This window comes from Mauremys reevesii, linkage group 9, assembly GCF_016161935.1.
Source record: "Mauremys reevesii isolate NIE-2019 linkage group 9, ASM1616193v1, whole genome shotgun sequence".
Classification (NCBI taxonomy): Eukaryota; Metazoa; Chordata; order Testudines; family Geoemydidae; genus Mauremys; species Mauremys reevesii.
The window spans coordinates 80,115,326-80,134,933 of NC_052631.1; the positions used below are offsets into that span (position 1 = coordinate 80,115,326).

General features: G+C 52.9%; 1 protein-coding gene across 7 annotated transcripts in view; it reads right to left on the reverse strand.

Annotated features, from left to right (window-relative positions):
• Nucleotides 1-361: 361 nt before the first annotated feature.
• Nucleotides 362-19,608, reverse strand: part of STARD8 (StAR related lipid transfer domain containing 8) — a 103,870-nt gene continuing 84,623 nt past the window's right edge. For all 7 annotated transcript variants that reach the window (XM_039488457.1, XM_039488460.1, XM_039488464.1 and 4 more), the window contains 10 exons: nucleotides 15,309-16,678; nucleotides 12,547-12,720; nucleotides 11,589-11,748; nucleotides 10,388-10,586; nucleotides 9,288-9,498; nucleotides 8,400-8,514; nucleotides 6,034-6,258; nucleotides 5,268-5,485; nucleotides 4,041-4,217; nucleotides 362-2,474 (listed from right to left, as the gene is read on the reverse strand). In XM_039488457.1, coding sequence (XP_039344391.1) covers nucleotides 2,357-2,474; nucleotides 4,041-4,217; nucleotides 5,268-5,485; nucleotides 6,034-6,258; nucleotides 8,400-8,514; nucleotides 9,288-9,498; nucleotides 10,388-10,586; nucleotides 11,589-11,748; nucleotides 12,547-12,720; nucleotides 15,309-16,678 — 2,967 coding nt within the window. In that variant the 3' untranslated portion in view covers nucleotides 362-2,356. The remainder of the gene's footprint in view (nucleotides 2,475-4,040; nucleotides 4,218-5,267; nucleotides 5,486-6,033; nucleotides 6,259-8,399; nucleotides 8,515-9,287; nucleotides 9,499-10,387; nucleotides 10,587-11,588; nucleotides 11,749-12,546; nucleotides 12,721-15,308; nucleotides 16,679-19,608) is intronic.

Genomic DNA, 19,608 nt, shown 5'->3' on the forward strand with positions numbered 1-19,608 from the left:
ATGCAACTGCCCTGCCATTGCAGGAATAAGAATAGCCCTTACCCATTTCTTTTTGCCTTCCACATGCTTTACAAACCACGAATGAATTATGCACTCAGCCTCATTCTGTCATGACATGGGGCTTTGGTCAGGAGGCTTCGCACCCCAGCTCTACTACCCTGAAACCTATGTCAGACCAGTGCTGAGTGAGAAGGAAGCACAGACCTCAGCAGTCAGGGTACATCAAGGTTTCATCATCAGCCAGCAGATGCCATTAGTACTTTATTATTACACAGAGGGGGAACCGCAGCCCCTTTGGAGTCAGACAATCTGCAGCGGCTGCATCTGATACAAAAAAGTCCCTTAAATACAAAAACACACATCGCTCTGGTGTTCATCGCCCAGCACCAAGCTCTTACCGCCTGAGTTATATATTAATATTCCAACTGTACAGTATTTATAGATAGAAAAAGAAACAAAAAAAAGAGGCAAGAATCAGTCCCAAACGTTAGTCATACAAAACCAAACACAAACAGAATATAGCTGGTGTGCATTAGAGAGAGGGAAAGTTTGTTACTGGTGAAACTGACAATTTCTACTGCCAGTGGGTTTTGTTGCCTTCCAATTGGAACAATGTCCAGTCATTTGGGTCCCTGGTTAAAAAAGAAACCCCGTTAAGTGCACGTCCTGGTCAGACTGTTTGCGAGCTTGGAGAGAAAGTGGGGGGGTGACACAATCACAGCAGTGGGATCCTTGGATCAAGAGTGATGGCATTGTAGGAGTGAAAGGCAACTCATGTTGCTATCCGCAGTGCAGTGAGCACTGCTTCTTTGGGGGAAGGAATTAAGGGGAGATCAAGTGCCCATAACAATGTGATCAAACTAGACTGTACTAACCCCATCCCTGCCCATCTGGCTGACTAAAATGGCACTAATATAGCACAGTTTGGGGCAACTCACATTACTCTCTTAGTGGAACCAGATTATGAGACCAGTCCCCCCGCACCCCCTGTGACCATACCTCATTGGCCAATACTATTAAACTTCCCCTGCATCCAGACTAGTTTGCCAGCAGGATGATACCTTTTTAGGGTGTCTTCATGTAATGGAGGTGGTGTTCTTCACCTCCCTCCGCCCCGTCCCCGAAGGCAAATGGAATTCTGACCCTGGTAGTACCTTGATTACTAAACCCAGACAAAGCAGGATCAGGGAGATGCACTGTGCAATTTTGGTCTCACCCCCAGCCTTGTAATGGCAACTCCCCATGTACAGCTGACACACAGATACAAGGACAAAGGTGAATGCTTTGGAATTTGGACTCATCAAACTTGGATCTGATCCAATTCATGAAAATGAATGGCTAGGCTCCCACTGGATTCGATGGGGATTAGGACCGGGCCCCTGGTTGGCAAAGCATTTGCACCCTCATTCATCGGACCACATGGCCCTGTGCTAAAAACAGGGGTGCTAAAGTTCCCTGTGACTGATCAAGTAGAAAGCATTGACCTGGAGTTCCTTCTCCAGTGAAATTCAGCACCAGAGTAAAATAGCTTCCTTTTTGCCATTCAACACATGGCGGTCATTAACTATAAACCAAAGTAACAGCAGCATCCATCTGACATTAACCAGCTCCTCAAACTATTATTGTGTGTGTGCCGTGCTGCTAGGTACAGCTCACACACACTGTAACACCCCCAGCAGACGCTCCTCCTGATACCACACACCATCATACAGACGCTGCACCAGCTCCGCCCTCTCTCACTTCTCCTACACATCAGCATCATCCTTGGTCACTTCAAGCACCATCGCTCTTGTCGCTGAGTCCAGTCCCTGGGCTGAAAGGGTGAGCCCATGGTCAGCCTCGCAAAGGGGATTAATGGGTCTGACTCTGGTCCAGCTGCTTCACGGCTCAGCCTGCTGTATGGACTCCCAGCCCCACTCTCCCCATGGTGGGCGGGTGAGCGGACGATTGCTGGAGAGAGCCATCCCACAAGCAGCACACTGGTTCGTTTCTGCAAAGCTGCTCTTCAGAGCTTTAGGGAGGAGATTCTCGCTGCCTTTCAACCAGCATTCTGGAAGCAGGACATGATGGCTTCCATTTGGCCCCTGGTGCCCACAAGGGCATGCCACTGGGCACAGCTCTGAAGGTCCCTGGTGTGTAAGAGGTAAGGGATCACACAGAGATGGAAAAAACTACAGGCTCCTTCAGGGTTGGTGGTTGGTTCAAAGGAAGGCTCATGCTCATGTGCCTGCAAAGGCACTGCCCCTGCCCAACCAGATGCCAACAGCCTGCTGATGGCCAGGTTCCCTCTCCATGCTCCACCCCACGTTGTCTGGGAGATTCATGATCAAACAGGAGCGAGCATCTTCCAATCTCCTCAAATCTTTGTCTCAGGGCCACCTGGGTTAAGCACTGGAAAAGAATCTCGTATCCTTGCCAGCTCCATAGCACAAAGTTGTCCAAAGACCTTGCTGTACCACTCGGGAGACCGGCCCCTGGAGAAACAACAGCACAGAGAGGAAGTCATTGTCAAATGCTGGAGAAGAACATGGTTTTTCACGTACAGCAGGGCCCATTTCAGGCTAAAAGGGACTATCAACATCAACATACCTGCTCTGGGGCAGTGTGAGCAAGCACCAGCTGGCATAATCGGGAATATTCCCTTCCCCATTCTCCCACACTGCATATGTCATGCAAGGCGTGGGCATGATTATAAATCAAGACTGAACACTGCATTGGCTCCCTTTCCTAGATAAGGCTGCTACACCCTAGTCTAGTTTGCTGCAGAAAATTAAGGGATAATGCAGCTCTTATGACCTAGGCAAGGCCTTGTTTTTCCCAGATACATGGTAGAATTAGCACTCCCAACAGAGACACATGAGCTCCTAACACTGCAGCCTGCCAGTGTGTCTCATCCCGACCTGGAGGGACCCCCAGCAGTGATGCTATAGGATGCCAGAGGAGCCGGTGGCTTTTCTGTGTGTAAACAGCAGCCCCCAAGGAGTTGGACTTGGATCACCAGCGAGTTACGCACAGGCATCAGGACAGCTATCTGACAGGAATGACTGTGGGTCAGTAATGATCTTGGACAGACTGGAAGCTGTGACCCAGCAGTAACTTGTCTGGCCAGCTCCCTGAGGACCTGCTGGGGTAAGCCAAATTGCTAGAGGATACCCCTGTAACCTCTGAGGTCCTACATAACTCTGACCCCTCCTACTTTCCATCCTTCTTATCACTTTGGCAGTGCAGGCGTGGCCTCAAGGCCCCATTTCTCCCACCACCATCTCTGTGCCTTCTACTGTGCCTCCCCGTTCTGAGCTGGGTCACAAGGCTTCTCTCTCACCAGTCACATTCCTCTAGAAGAGGCTGAGAAGCCACACCAACTTCCTGTCTATTTTCTACATAGACTACAGTAGTGTCCGAGTGGATTTTATCCATGTGAGCTAGGGAAGCACCAGCCCCAATTTACAGGTGAGGCACAGGGTGATTAAGGTCACACATGAAGGCTGTGTCTGAACTGGGAATGGATGTAGATCTCCTGGGTCCTAGTCCCTATCCACAGACCATCCTTTTTACCCCAGGCTGTGACCCTTTTCCAGCCTCCACCACTCTCACCCTTGTGTGTTGCTGCACCATGTGGAAATTAGATCGTAAGCTCCTTGGTGCGGGGATCATCTTTGTGTTCTGTGTTTGTATAGTGCCTAACACAATGGGTCCTGGCCCATGATTCCTCGGTGTTACCCCAGCGCAACTAATAATTTATCTGCATGTGAGCCATCTAGCATGGGGGGGGGCGTTAAATAATAAACGATAATTGATGGAGGGGTAGGGAGTGCTAGCAATGATTGTATGTATACGGTACCGTGAAGAAACTAATTACACCTCCCAGCCCCCCCGGCAAGTAAGTGAGTATGCTTCCCGTTGCGCAGAACAGAGAGGTCACAGTGAGTCACTGTCGGAGCCAGCACTGGTACCCACAGTTTCCTCCCTCCCACTCTGTGCTCAGATCACACCTCACACTGGGCCAGCATTTGGCGACAAACAGATTAACAGGCCTTTACCGGAGATCAGCTCTGCAGACGTGGGTCACTTTGGACCGACCCATCCCGCACGGTTCAATCAGATACTGAGATGTTAACACCACGGCCCTGACCCCTCCTTCCACCTGCAGCTTTTCGTGTTCCAGTGACATGGAGACCAGCAGGCAAGCCCCTCGCGGGAGGTCCATGCGCCACTTCCTGTAGGAGGGAACAAGCAAAGCGAGGGTGACCATACTTCCCAAAGGGAAAACAGGACACCGTGCGGGGCAGGCCCAAGCCGCTCGCCCAAGCCCCCCTCCCCAAGCAGGGCTGACGACACTGCACACACAAGCCCTGCCTGCTTCCCCACACAAGACTGGTGTCACTGCTCGCTCGAGTCCTGCCCGTCCCCCTCCCCAGCCCTGCTTCCCCCCCTGCAGGGGGCTGGCGTCACCCACTTTTTTGACAAAAGTGAGCGTTTGTAGCAAACAGGACAAATGCCCACTTTTGCCAAAAAAGGACAGGGCTTAAGAAAGGGACTGTCCCAGCCAAAATGGGACGTAAGGCCACTCCAAGCAAAGCCCATTGTGGGAACCTCAGCACCAGGCCCAGCAAGGAAGCAGCGTCCAGTCAAACACACAGCAACAAGCTCTGGACAACCCTTCTAATGGGCAGCGCCATGGGAACCCAGCAGAGCTGAGAGCAGGAGCTTGTACAGCCACACTGGAAAGCTTGGCTGAACCAACCCCATTCTAGTCACTGAGGCCTGAGTTTGCTACAGGCCAGGAGTGTCTAAGCTTTGCCCACAGCACTCTGCTGAGAGCAGAAAGGCTGCACCTGAGAGAAAACAGAGCAGGATGCTGCAGCTACCCTCACCTTTAACACAGAGGGGCAGCCCACAGAGAATACGCTTCCCAGAAGGAAACGTGCCTCCTTGATCTGTGTCTGTCTATGGCATTTTCAGGCTGCCCAACCCCCAAGTGCAGTATGTTGTCTCTAATGGCGAGGGAGCATTCCCAGACGGGACCTGGAATCTCCACACGCCTCAGGGCAGCCACATCTCAGACCTTCGGGGACCTCCTTTGGTCTGTAGTCTGCTTGGGTAAATTGGGGTTGGGTAAGTTGACCACCCTCTGATATAAAGGCACGGGATAGTCCACACCAGGACCAATAGCTCCCTGCATAGATAGGGGAGTTGGAGAGATTGCACCTTGCCTCCATGCTGGTCCAGATTCCCTCACCCGCAAGTGCTTCTTCCTCCCACCTCACCTGAGAACGATGAAGTCCCTGCGGGGATGGGGCGCCATGCTGTCCGTGACGTAGTGATAAACCTCCATGCTCTCGTCCAGGGCCTGTATCACTTCGCCTTGCAGCAGGTCCTCATCCCAGAGGTGACGCTCCCGGAGTACCCTCTGCAGCACCGTGTAGGGAGAGGCCTCCATCACTGTGCAGACCTTCCACAAGCGCAGCGGATGTCCGTCACCAACCTGCGGAAGCCCGGAGCGGAGGAAGTCAGTCAGGCTTTCAAGCCAAGAAACCTAAGGGCAACAAGTGGCCCCTTGAGGCCTCCCAGCCATGGGGGCAGGGGAACTGCCTTACATGAGCTGGTGAGCATGTGCAGCCTGCCCCCTACTGGATAGAACAGGGGAGACCTGCTCAGGTGTTAGCAGCTCACTGGGCTTACTCTATTGGCTCAAGGGTGAGGGGCCCCTAGGTATGAACCAGCTCATCTGCACCGAATACACTGGGCCTGCTGGCAGAGTACCCCATGCTGGTTTCTGGTTATCCAGCTCCCAGCTTCTCCGAGTTAGTGTCATCACACTCGTGGTCTAGAATGGGACTGCTGAATACACTACCTAGCCAAAGGGTATGAGGTCTAGTTGACGAAGCAGTTTAGCTGGCAGCCATGCTGGGTGTATCTGTGACGCATGAAGAAATCTACCAGGATGCAGGCCACTGATTAGTCTGATACTGAATATCTCCGTATACTCCAAATACACTGGCATGTGCAAACTCTTCCCAGGGTGGACGTTACCTTTTTGCAAGAGAGCTCTGTGTTCTGGGGCCCTGCGGTGCTGAGCCACCCTTTGAACTTCTCTGAGGACTCTTTGAGCAGGTTCTGCACGTTATCTTCCAAGTAAGCCTGGAAATCCTTGCCCTCCCCTTGCAAGCTGTGGCCCATTAGCTCAGCCAGCGAGAGCGGGTGGGTGTCTGCTGCCATGTAGGAGTTGCCCAGCTGAAGCATCATGTCGTGGGGTATCTAGAAACCAAACATGTCGGACTTAGGAGTTTAAAAACCCAAGAGTGGTCGCTAGGAATTGCTCGCCCACTCTGTCTCCTGAAATCACTGTGCAATGAACCCTGAGATCACCTCTCTGACCCAGACGGACTCTGGGATGCCAATACCAATAGCTCAAACAATGCTGCACACCAACCAGCAGGACAGATTGGGTCCAGTAACACTGGGGCTCCTTGGGTGCCTTCACGCCTCCCCCAGCTGATGTCCAAATGTTAGATGGAAGCAGTCACATTAAGGAAGGTAAAAAAGTATTTCTACAAGGGACATAAGCCTCTCTGCTTCAGGGACACAAGCCACTAACTTTGGGAGTTAGACAGAAACATCCCCTATGGGCAGGTTATTCCATAACTGCCCCTGGGGGCTTCTTGCACGTTTCTCTGGAGCATCTGGAACTAGGCACTGTTGGCGAAAGGAAACTGGACCAGATGGATTCTTGGGCCAATCCAGTGCAATTACTAGGTCCCTGGAACACTGAAAAATCCCACCTGGCCAGTGGGTAAATGAGGATGATACAGTGCAGCCATCCTGTCTGGGTCTGTGTCCTGTGGTAAGTGCTCTGCACTGCCACTTGAGACACACCTGGGATTGGTTAGCAGGGCTGGCCTATTGCTCCCAAAGCTGGGAGTGCTGCATAGCAGTACAGTGCGTGCTTGGGAGCATGTGGGGAAGGGGAGCCCCACTGGACAAACGGCCTGAAGTAAATATGATGAAATTCAATAAGGACAAATGTAAAGTACTCCACTTAGGAAGGAATAATCAGTTGCACATATAAAATGGGAAATGACTGTCTAGGAAGGAGTACAGCGGAAAGGGATCTAGGGGTCATAGTGGATCACAAGCTAAATATGAGTCAACAGTGTAACACTTGCAAAAAAAGCAAACATCATTCTGGGATATATTAGCACAAGTGTTGTAAGCGAGACACGAAAAGTAATTCTTCTGCTCTACTCCGTGCTGATAAGGGCTCAGCTGGAGTACTGTGTACAGTTCTGGGCGCCACATTTCAGGAAGGATGTGGACAAATTGGAGAAAGTCCAGAGGAGAGCAACAAAAATGACAAAAGGTCTAGAAAACATGACCTCTGAGGGAAGATTGAAAAAAACGGGATGTTTAGTCTGGAGAAGAGAAGACTGAGAGAGGACATGATAACACTTTTCAAGTACATAAAAGGTAGTTATAAGGAAGAGGGTGAAATATTGTTCTTGTTAAGCTCTGAGGATAGGACAAGAAGCAATGGGCTTAAATTGCAGCAAGGGCGGTTTAGGTTGGACATTAGGAAAAACTTCCTAACTGTCAGGGTGGTTAAGCACCGGATAAATTGCCTTGGGAGGTTGTGGAATCTCCGTCATTGGAGGTTTTTAAGAACAGATTAGAGAATCCCATGTCAGGAATGGTCTAGTTATACTTAGTCCTGCCATGAGTGCAGGGGACTGGACTAGATGACCTACTGAGGTCTCTTCCAGTCCTACAGTTCTCTGATTTTATGGCACTTCACTAGGGCAGGCAATGAGTAACGAAGGAGAATCTTGGCCTTTCCCAGGTACCGTGACAAGGCGCCGATGGGTGTCAGGGAGGAGTACACTGGGATGAAGGCAGACTCCGCTGTGAGAGTTGAATCCCCTCAGAGCAGCATTCTACACAGACTGGCACCGTTTCTGTCAGATTGCTCTCCTGCTGTAAGCCAGTCCCCAAAGCACACAGGGAAAGTGCACGGGCACCTGCTACTACTACACATCTCCTCCCAGGGCCTTTCCACAGTCGTTTGACTTGCCGAGAGAAGAAGGGTTTCACTGTTACACGATCACAGGTGAGACAAGGCCTGCTGCTGGCTAGCTTCTGTATGGCAATGGCAGAAGGATGGTCTAATGCCCAGGACTCGGAAAAACTGAGCTCACTTACCAACCCAGCCATGGACCTGCCATGTGACTTGGGCACATCATTTACCGTGCACCTCACCTGCACTAGGGGGAAGGCAGCATTGCCCTATTGACCAGGGGCACTGTGAGAACAAAATCTAGGGGTGCTCAGATTGAACAGCGAGGAGGGGCCAGGTAAGTACCTAGACAAAGCAGCATCGCTCACCCAGAGCTACAGCTACCTACCTGGAACAGCTTCTTACAGTCTGTGATCATATGGGAGAGCCCCTGGGTGGCAGCCATGTTTTCATTCAGGTCCTTCTGGTCAGGCTTTCCCATGGTGCCTCTCTTCTGAATCATCCTGCCCAACAGAACACTGACTAGTGAGACCCAGCAGAGGGAGTGACGGGCCGCGAGAGAGCGGAGAGTAAGGGCTCAGCCAGAGACACCCCATGCATTCTTGCAACAGGGAGGAATACTGGCAGGGAAGGAATCACTGTATTGTAGTAATTTAAAAGATAAAGCCCTAAGGAGAGTCCTGCTGACACCCTGTGGTGAAACAGCAGTACTGCAGCTTCCTGATCCTATCAGTTTTCAGCAGAGCTGGGCTGGGTGTAGACTCTATCCCCTCCTGCCCTCCCGTTGGGAACCTCACTATGTCCCTCACTGGGGACTGCATGCGGCTGTACTGTCACCATGGCGATTACTCTGTCACTGCAGTGCTCAGCCCAGGAGGAAGATTAGGCTGTAAGCTCCTCGTAGCCCAGGCCTTATGCCACTCGTCCGCTGTGCCCATGGAGGGGTCCCTGACACTGCAGCAGCCCCCTGTGCCATGGCTCTCAGAGAGACTCCTGTAGCACTGGGCTGAGGGTTAGGACCTTAGCTGGAAGCTCCTTCCCCTAACATGCCCTCTAGGAGTCCCTCACAGCCCCTGATGGAGAGCACAGGCAGAGGGAACCCATTGGGAATGGAAGCCCTTTTCTCCCTTCGTCTGACCCAGCCTCGGTGTAGGTAGCACAGCGAGTGCAGGCCAGCCAGGGTACCACCAGGCCGTGTCTCCAGTAAGGAAGACAGAGAGAGGGATCGTGGAGGGGAGTGCTGGGACTCTGAAAGCCTGAATTGGCTGTGCATTACCTGGGTGAGGTGCTCTCCTTCTTGGACACGTTGAGGTGGAAAATGGATGGGGCCAGACACACCGCCAGGTTCCCAGATGTCATCTGGTTCTCCTCAGCTGAGGCAATGTCACTCAGGAAGTACAACAATGTCTGCAGCACTTCCCGGTTCTCATCTGGCATCAGGATGATGGCTGCCTGGACAGCTTGCAGCCTCTGCTCTTTTGGGACAACTGAAGGCAAAGTGAAGGAGCCTGTGGTCAGCCAGGCTCTGGGACCCTACACCTTAGGGGCTCCTCGAGACTTGGGCTGATTGGACCAAGGGGCAGCTAGGTGGGGCCCCAGAAAATAAGGGTACTTGCTCGCCTCATACTGAAGCTGCTGTCCAGTCAAAGGGCCCCAAGCCACCCTACTGCCAGCCTCTCATTGTGTGGAGCTGGTCACAGCAATATTTGTTCATAGGCCATTTCACAGCAAAAATCTCCCCTGGTGACATTTCTCCCCTAGCAGCATGTTCACAGGGCCTGGAACGGAGTCTCTAATTCCACAGCCCACGTATTCCCCCAGGTCTCAACTAAGAGCTGTGCAACTGCATGCCAACAACCACCTCAATGGTGCCAAGTAGTGGGGACTGAGGAAAGGGCCCAGCCAATCCCCTCATCTAGGCCCCATGCTCTGAAGCACCACTTCACTGCTCCGGCTCTGCTCCCCGGTTAGAAGCCTATGCTGGACCAGTCAGTTTTACTCCACCACTGCTGGCAGAACGTTTGCAATGGGGTCAGGCTATAGCAGTGGGAAGTCCCCTCAGGAAGCAGAGGTGGAATAAGGCTAAATAGAGCCCAGATCCAACAAATCAGCCCCCCCCCCCACCTCATAGACAGCCTCTCTCCTCTCCGTTTCCCCATCTCTCCGGCAGACTCCTCTTCCCAACTCCCATAGGTGGGCTCCTAAGTCCTTGATTTTCCTCCCAAGCCAGGCAGCCCAGCCCAGCGGCCACTGCACCACCTCCTGATGCTTTGACCCAACTCCCTACTGAGCCTGGACCCACTCCCAGCCCTGAGGGCCTGCCTAGCTCTGCCCCGAAGGGGGGGCTCTCCCAGAGAGCCTGCTGGTTGCACTTACATTGATAGATCTGCAGGAAGGTGTCGGTGAGCTTGCTGGTAAAGATGGGCTCTGGCAGGTCGCGGAAATACTGCTTCAGCAGATCGGCCACATCGTAGGCCGACTGCCCTTCATAGTTCACGTTGTCGGGGGAGGCTTCGTTCATGTGTCTCAGCACCTGGATTCGAGACTTCACCCCCGACTTCCGGAAAATGCCAATCTGTCCAGGAGAAGCGCAGAGTCCAGCACAGTTGGCCAAGGCAGCCCTGAGCTCCAGACAGAGTAACCAGCTCTGTCTCAGGCAGGTGCTGACAGCCCTCAGCTCAGCCTCTGCTACCCCGTGAGAAGCCAGGACAACCAGCGGCCAGGGAGTCTCTGTGGTGTCCATCAGGAAACACCTTCCCAACACATCTGGGTTCCCCCGCCCGGGAAGGGGGCCCTGGGCAAGGGAAGGTCAAGGAGGCAACAATGCCTGAGAGGAAGGGTCTCAAGTCACTGACTAGGTGAAAGGTTGTGGGCTCCGCGCCCCACACGACAGCAAGAACATTGTTGCCCTTCCTGAGATGCTCACTGCTGTGTGTGGGCTGGGCCAGGGCACCCAGGTGAGGCGCCTGGTTTGGCAGGCAGAGACTGGAGTGAACACGGGAACAAGCCCCTGTTTACTGCAGTGCCCTAAAGCTCATCGCCACCTTGCTGGCTTTCCGACCAGCCCACCCACCTTCAAACTTCCCCTCAGTGACAGGTCCATACCCCTGGTAGGCTGTGCTGGTAGATGGGGCTGGGGTACCAGCAGGGGCTGACAGTGGCTCCTTAAATAAAGGGCCATCTTCCTGCCCCACTGAGAGGGCTGCATGGCCAGGGAGCTACACTGGAGCCCAGGGCAGGGGTTGTGGGCAAAGGCAATGAAGCTGTACACAATCCTATCGGTGCAGTACTCTCCTATGGCAAGCAACTCTGTATCTCTCCCTCAAGGCAATCTGAATGCATTGGGGTTAAGGAACAGCACCCTATGGAGTTAAGCCAGTGGGGCCAAAGCGAGGGGTTGCCTCCATCGCTCATGCACCCTGACAGAGAGACAGAGATCCCTGGAGAGTGAGCACTCTGATCACCATGGCGTCATCTACTGCAGGGCTCTGGCTAACACAAGGTTAAATGAGAGGCGGTTGAGCTGTGGGCAAGTGAATGGGAGTTCAGGGTTGTACTGCAGAGGGCTGGTCCTCACCTGGTCCAGGCACTGGCTGCGGATGTGGCGCATGGCCTGCTGGATGCTCTGCGGCAGAGGCTGCCCTGTCCTCTGCACATTAATGATTGGTGGGACCCCAAAGACCATTTTGTCCCTGTAGTCGGGGGCTTTGCTCCTCTTCATGAACTTGGGGACAGTCCTGTGAGATGGGGACAGGGGGCAGACAGGCCCGTCAGAACAGCCACCATTTGCCCTGGGCAGAAGCTCACAGCAGCAAGCAGGAGGTGAGGCGGGGACACACATGCGCACACACAAATGCATGCACGTACATCTCATATGCATGCATGCATGCACGCCCACCTGCACACATGCCATATGCACACACACACGCATGTGCACACCTACCACCCCCATGTGCATGTGCTCACATGTTTACATACCATATGCATGGATGCACACATGCAATATATGCATACATGTACACATGGTGTGCACACACCCACGCCCATATGCATGCATGCACACCCACGTGCTCACATACGAACTCTACCTTGTATTGATACTCTTGGGTACAAAAGAACCCCCCTCCCCAATAGTCTCTTGTGTTTCTACAGCACCTTCCATCCCAAAGTGCTTCACAAACAATCCATTCAGCACCACTGAAATGCAGTCACTTCTGGGGTGGAGGGCAGCAGCCAGGGGAACTGCCTACAGCAAACTCCTACAGGGAGCCCAAGGCAATGTTTCATGTGCATGCAGAGCAAAGAGGACTTTCCCCTCCATCCCCCGACACACACACACACACACACACACACCTGTCCCTCACTATCTGCCACACACACACACACACCTGTCCCTCACTATCTGCCACAGGAGGATGAAACGTTGAGTCAACCCTGCTGGGATCTGAAGCTCTGGTTTCAGGAAGCTCATGCTTGGCCCTACTCAATCATGCCCTGCAGCTTCCCTTCCCCTCCCCCATTTTCCCCACACTCACCACGCCCAGGCCTGCTTGTGCGGCACAGAGTTCTTCTCCATGATGGCGGTGAGGCGAAGCAGTGAGCACTTCTGCAGCAGGTTGAGCTGAGCGGAGGACTGGCGGTTGATCTCCAAGGAGGCAGAGTTCAAGCTGGGACGATGGGAGTTCTGGAAACTGTGCCAGCGTAGCTTCCTGCAGAGGACAGCAGGGCGAGGGAGCAAAAGGTCACACTGGCAGCCATGTCACTTCCCCAGGGGAGGAGAACGCCCAGTGCTCCTGGGAGCTGAGCAGGGGTCCAGCAGAGGCACTGAGCCGCAGGAGTAGCACCCTCCTGCCACCTTCTCCAGCAGGGACTAGAATATGACCTACCTCAGGCGTGGGAGGGATGGGCCCATTACAGTGTTCAAAGCAGCCCCTCCGTGCAATTCGAACACAGCAGGGGAATTTCCATTGAGAACCCCAGTGCTGTGGTTATTGGTCTTTTGAGCCTGGGGATTTACAGACCTGCTGTCCTGGGGAGCAACGGGGGCACTGGGTGGAGGGCAGTGGCATTTTCTTTTGCTTCCCAGAGCTACACCTTCCCCCCGGTGAAGTACACAACACTGGCAGTAAAGAAGATCCCCGCTATCTACCCAACCTACCTCAGCAAAATCACCATGCTCTAAGGCCACCACAGCTCATCAGTCACAAGGGATCCTGATTTCCATAAGTCTGTACTGGGCCTCGTGGAAGGGCCTAGACTCCTATCTCGCCATCCTGCCAGGTATTTACATCACAGCCGGTCCCAGGGTATCAGTGTCTGGGAGAAAGACGCAAGCCTGCAGGTCTTTCACAGAACCTCACATGTGCTTTGGGTGGGATGCTGTGTTGTGACAGTGGGAAGCAACATCACAATTTGACCCTGTGTCATCCCAGAGCACTGTGAAATCAGAGTGACAAAAACACCCTGAGCCAATGCTTTCTTTCGGCAGAACGAAGGCAATCGAACCCCCTGACTGACTCGCTGTAGGGAGCTTGATGGTGCGCTCTGACCCTGCTGAACTTTCCCAAGTCCATGTTGTTCTGAAAGGCCCCTGGACATCCACCAATGCACTGGGGTAAATCTCCAAGCGGAGGAGGTGTGACTTTCCCTGCTGACTTGAATGGATCTAAATCCCCACACATCAACCGCCTACCAGCAGAGGAGTTACCCGCCACTATCTAAACATGCAGGCGGCAGTTAACTTAGGACAACCAGGAAGCTGAGCAGATGCCAGAGCTTTTCAGAGGGATCTTCATACACTCGAGCATGTTTAACAGCAAATCCCAAAATGTCCTGGTTTCGTAACTAATAATTTTAAGTCAAAGTGGCAAAGCACGCCCGGGGGGTGTGGAACTGGGTCTGTGTGACAACTGAAATATGCCCATATTAAGGTTCCCTTCAAACTGGCAGTAGCGAAGGGTAGATGCCCATCCTGGTCCTTCTGAATGCTCTTAGTGCTTGCTTCAGGCCACTGGAGGGCACCAGAGACTCAAGCTGTGTTCACCGGCTGCCCTTACGCACCCAAACTAAATCTTTCACTGCAGTGGCTCCTGGAGCAACTGATTCTGAACGGGGTCTTCATTTGTTCCAGGCTGGCTCAGTCCCAGCGAGAACAATAGCATACGCAGATGGCACAGTCACCGTGTCTGTCACCTACACCAACGCCAGCCTGCCTGCCTCGGGGACCAATATCACAGTGACATTCCCTCCTCTCCTGAGTGCTAGTGGCCCAGCGGCAGGGCCATCCCCAGAGATTGTGGTGCCCTATGCAGCCCCCCAGTGGGGTGGGGGGGCAGGAAGCCTGGCCCCAGGCCTCTGAGGCGGGGGGTGTGCTTCCCAGGCCTTCGGGAGGCAGGAGCAGCCAGTGCGGGAAGGCAGCAGGGGTTGGGCCCAACCCCCCGACCCCAGCCTGTTTCACTCTGCTCCCCCAGCTTCCAGGCTTTGGGGGAGAGGGGGAACCACCCCCCAGCACTCACAGGCAGCACAGCTATGAGCTGGCGGAGTGCAGCTGGCTGGGGTCAGGTTGCTCCACTTCCTGTCGTCCGGTGAGTGCAGGGCAGGCCCGACCCCTGCTGCAGTCCCCCAGGACGCATAGCTCAGGGGACAGGGTTTTGGGGGGAAGGGGTGGAGTGGGATCAGGGCTGGGGCAGGAGCTGACAGGAAGGAGCAGGGAAGGGGAAAAGGCAGCTTTCCTGGGCCCTGCTGTACGCAGCCCAAGAAGGGCCGGCTCAGCTGTCTGGGGGATCGGGCTGGCCGCTGGAGCTGGATGCAGCATGCAGCTGCGTAGGGCACCAGGAAATTTGGGGCAATTTGGTGCCCCAAATTTCCTGGTGCGCTATGCAGCTGTGTAGTTTGCGTATGGGTAGGGATGGCCCTGCCCAGCGGAGCTGTGCAATAAGCAAATGCCAGGAGATGATGTTAGATCTAGGGCCAAAGGTTGTCCCAGAAGAAGTAGAGCCTCTCACACTGTTCTCTAGTGGCCTCTCATGATTGAGCTACATACGAGAAACACACTGAGGCTTCGGACCTCGGATGGGGCGAGACTGGAAGGCAAACCGCCAGCAGAGGCCTGCGAGCACCCTCCCAAAGGAAAAGCCTGGTGGCGCACTAGGGGCCAGCTGGTTGCACCTGTGGAAAGTCAGCCCCAAGACTAAGCTCTCCACCTGCACCTGCTGTTTATGGGACGCTGAGCTGCCAGGGACAGGGGTGTCTGAGGGGATTTGTGCCAAGACCTTAGCTCAGCGACACATCCACTTACCTGCAAGGTCTGGTGAGGGACGCTCCCACACCTGAATCCCTGCGCTCTCTCATCTCAATCTCCTCCGCCTCATTCAAGGAGTTGCCCGTGCTGTCGAAGTCGCTGGCAGAGGTGCCCACGTCGGACATGGACTGCTCTTCAAAGTTCAGGTTGGAGGGGAAGGTGGGCTCCTCTCCTGAGTCCGTCTCCTCCTCTTCTTCCCCCTCTGCCCCCTCTCCCAGGTCGGGGCTGAGCGCCTTAGACCAGAGCTCCACCTTCCGCTGCAGCCCCCAGACATCCTGCAAGATGTCATCCAGGTTTTTGTAGCTCACCTCCCCATCCATGCTGAAGAAATCTTCACTGCTGCCAAACTCGGGCACGTTGTCGTACACGCTCGCCCGGCTGCCCACGGAGCTGCACGAGCCCCGCCTCTGCCGGCATGCAAAGCCCCGCGGCGAGGAGTCGTCCATGCTGCTGCTGCTGCCACCCACTCCACACCCTGAAAGCCCCACCGCTTTGTTCCCAGGTTTCCAGTGGGCCAAAGGGCTGCCATCAAGAGGACACAAGCTTTCGATGGAGAGAGATTTGGGGAAAGTCCCCGGCTTGTGGTCCCCAGGGAGGTGGATCAGGCAGTCGCCCTTGTACACGTGCCGCTGGTGCTGTTCTCCAGCAGCCCAGCTGGTGCTATTTTTCAGGGCTGTTTCATAGTCCTCCAGATAGACTGCACCGCGTCTCAGTTCAGAGTCCGGCTTCCTCTCACCCAAGTTTGACATGCGATTAGTCCTATATCCCACCGAGAGAAAGTGTTTGTTGCCATGGAAAGAGGAGGACATTCCTCTTTTGGGGGAGGTGGTCGTGGCAGCAGTAAGATCCCCATTGCTCTTCGCAGAGTCCCATCCTGGTTTGGTCACTGTCCCGCCACTAGTGGCATCCTTCACTTTGGAGTCAGATTTCTCTTTGTCCTTCCTTCGGAAAGACTCTATCCTTTTTAGGAAGCTGCGGGACCTCCGCTTCTTGGACTTGTCCTTAGAACTCCCACTCTGATTTGGGGATTGGTTTGTCACGGAGTGGTCACTCAAGCTCTCGTTGGATTTGGTGATGTTTGGAGAGTCCTGGCTGGGTGACACATCAGGCAGGGTGGCCACAATGCCAACTGTGCCGCCAGTGCTACCTGTGCCGGTATTGCTGTGGAGCGAAGTGACTTCCAGATTGGCACTAGAGTCCGTAAGGATGCTCTCATGGCTGGATGTCTGCCGCATGGCGGAGTTCAGCACCTCTGGACTGTGGGAGAGAAAGTCAACAGAGCCAATTCTGGACCACCTTTTGCTGTCTCTCTGGAAGGCCCATCGGTCGCTGATGGCACAAAGATCTTCTTCCTCTGAGTCTTCATTCTAAACCAAGAATAAGGATCACAGAGTAAGACACAATCAGCTGGATCATCCAGTCTGACCACCCTCTCCCTGAGTTTTGCATGGCTACTCACACCCACCAACCACAGCTAGGGTAGGAGAATTTACTGTTGCATAACCACATCTTCTCTTGATGACAATACACTTTAAGAGACTCAACAAGCACACTCCACCTTTTATGAAAAGCAATTGCATAGGAGAGAGATAAAAGATCCATTAAGTCTCATTCTGGCCATTCTCTGGAGGCTAGCACAGGGTTGTTCTCACAGTATGTTCCTGAGGGCTCTGTCCATGCTAGTTCTAAATGCTTCATATGGTGGATCCAACCAGTTCACAGGGTTACGAAGCAGGGGGAAAACACCATCCCATGCAAACAGACTCCAGAATTTGTAATAGTGTCCTGATGCTCTGCCTGTCTCTCCCCTGCCAGGACAGGTGGCACACTGGAGAAGTGGCTCAGCAGAAGCACACCGTACTGTTGTCCATTAGAAAGCACTGTCACTGCCACGCAGCCAATCCCAGAGCCTTTAGACTTAGAACACAGGGTTCCTTGCCACACAATGGAATGAGTCCTACAAAGAACAGACTGCTCCACTGTAACTGAACCAAAGCGGGAGGGGACAGACGGAAGCTATTGCTTTCTAGATACACTTGCTGGTATGAAAAGGGTTTCTGGGGTCACAGGTCAGGTGCTGGGACAGAATGGCTCATGGCCTTGCCGAGCCAACATATGAATCAGAGATCAGGTGAAGCTTATCTTTTGGTGTCCCCAGGAGTTGTTACAGAATCTAAGCTTTCACTTCAAACATTGAAACCTCTGTTAGACCTGCAAGTTATTAAAAAAAAAAAATTCCTGATGTGAATGGATGCAACTGGGCTGACTTACTGTAGCTGAATTAAAGGGCCCTTTGCTGTAGACCAAGTTGGGGGGGGGGAACAACAGCAAAATTGTGAACTTCCCCACACTCATCTAAATAGGGTGTTAACTCTGAGACCCAACGATGACAGCTTAAATATTAATCATTGTCAATTATTTCACTGCTGATCCTTTTATCGGAAACATCCCACTACTATGGGGCTAAAGGTAGCGATCGGGATGGAGGGCTGGTTTTCAATACAGCAGCACCTCCCTAAACACAAACAAAGGGGAATTTGGAGCAAGCTGTGCACATAAATAGCAGCTCCCATTCCTTTAATACCCACTGTAGTACATCACACGAGCGCCATTATTTATCATTTATTGTGGGAAATTCAGAGGCCACGAAGTTTCCTGCTAACAGGACCAGATGACTTTATTGTTCCCTAGCTAAAACCAGGATATTCAGCTTCCTGTTAAGGATTCTAGGTAGTGTTGTCCAATACAGAGGTTCTCAAACTGGGGTGGCACACCCCCTGGAGGAGGCAGAATGTACTGGGGGGAGGAGGGGCATGAGAAGCCACTCTGCCTTCAGAGCTGGGCAGCTGGAGAGCGGTGGCTACGGACTGGGCAGCAGTTCTGAAGACAGTGCCGCCGCCAGCAGCAGTGGAGAAGTAACGATGGCAATGCCATGCCACCCTTACTTCTGCGCTGCTATTGTCAGCGGCACTGCCTTCAGAGCTGGGCATCGGGCCAGCAGCCGCTGCTGTCGGCTCTGCCTTCAGAGCTGGGCTGCCATATATGGACTTGTGTGGCAGGAGCAGCGGGGAGAGGGGTCACAAACTACCACAGACACAAAGAAGGGAGGCATGATCAAATAAGTTTGAGATCCACTGGTCCAAGAAGTATTTCCTGAAGTACAGAGCACTATCATTAGCACCACCACCAGAAAGCACTCAAAACGTCATGTGCATGTATCCCCATGCTGTAGCGGCCAAGTACATAACGTACGCTACGGCAGGAAAATTAAAGCAATTTATTGTAAGACCTGGTCCAAAAAATAGGGGGAAAATGGGACAAAATATTTTAACTGTTTCCTATCAAAAGTCAAGATTTACAAAAATATTTACCAAAACTGTGAACAGTTCTAGTTGAGTGGTAACAACAGCTCCCCAGCAACCACGATGCTTTAGTGGTGAGGTGGGGTATGTTTGGAGTTAACAGTAGCAATGCCTTCTGAAGAGGGAATGCAAGGGCAATTAGCTACCAAAACCTGTACTGGGATTAGAGTTTTGGAGACAGCTGTGACATTTCTCCCAGCCCACATACTGATTTCTTGATTTGGTCAGTCACGCAACATTTTTACTAATTCCCACTAGATTTATCCCCAAACTCCATTGTCCTAGTGACAATTTCCCTCTATCTATGGCATTTCTATTTTTAATGCAGCTACCTCACTGCTTCTGCACTCAGTGAAGCTAGCGCAAACAGCTTGAAGCTATCCACTCGGCCCTGGCCCCCTTTCCACCTTCATTTTCTTTCTCTCGTTTGTGTTCTGCACAACCAGAGATCCGGACACTGGAACAATGCTCCAAAACCATGACCCTTCCTGCAATTCTGCAGGACAGGTGAGGACCTTTGGCACTAAGGTGCGGAGCCTGCAGCTGCCACAGAGTGCAGGTGGGAATGGAAAATATGAAACCACAATAAACAACATTTTAAGAGAAGCATTTTATTGTCTGAGACACATGGGTAAGTTTTATCCCCCCCCCCGAGGGAAAACTCCCCTCTGGGGTTATGTTTCCTCACTGATCCATTCTGCCAGACATTTGTTCAAGGAAATCCCCTTCTAGTTCACGCTTAACTGCATGGCACTGCATTATGGCTGGCCTGGAAGCAGCTGCAAGCAGACCCTACTATTGGTTACCATATGAGATATCTGCAGTAAGTCTCCTGGTGATGGGAGCTCACCTCAAATCAGGGGCCTAAGTTCGAATCTGGATGAGCTTGTGCAATGGGCTTGCTGAAGCAGCTTCTCCAGTGGTCTGAATGGTTA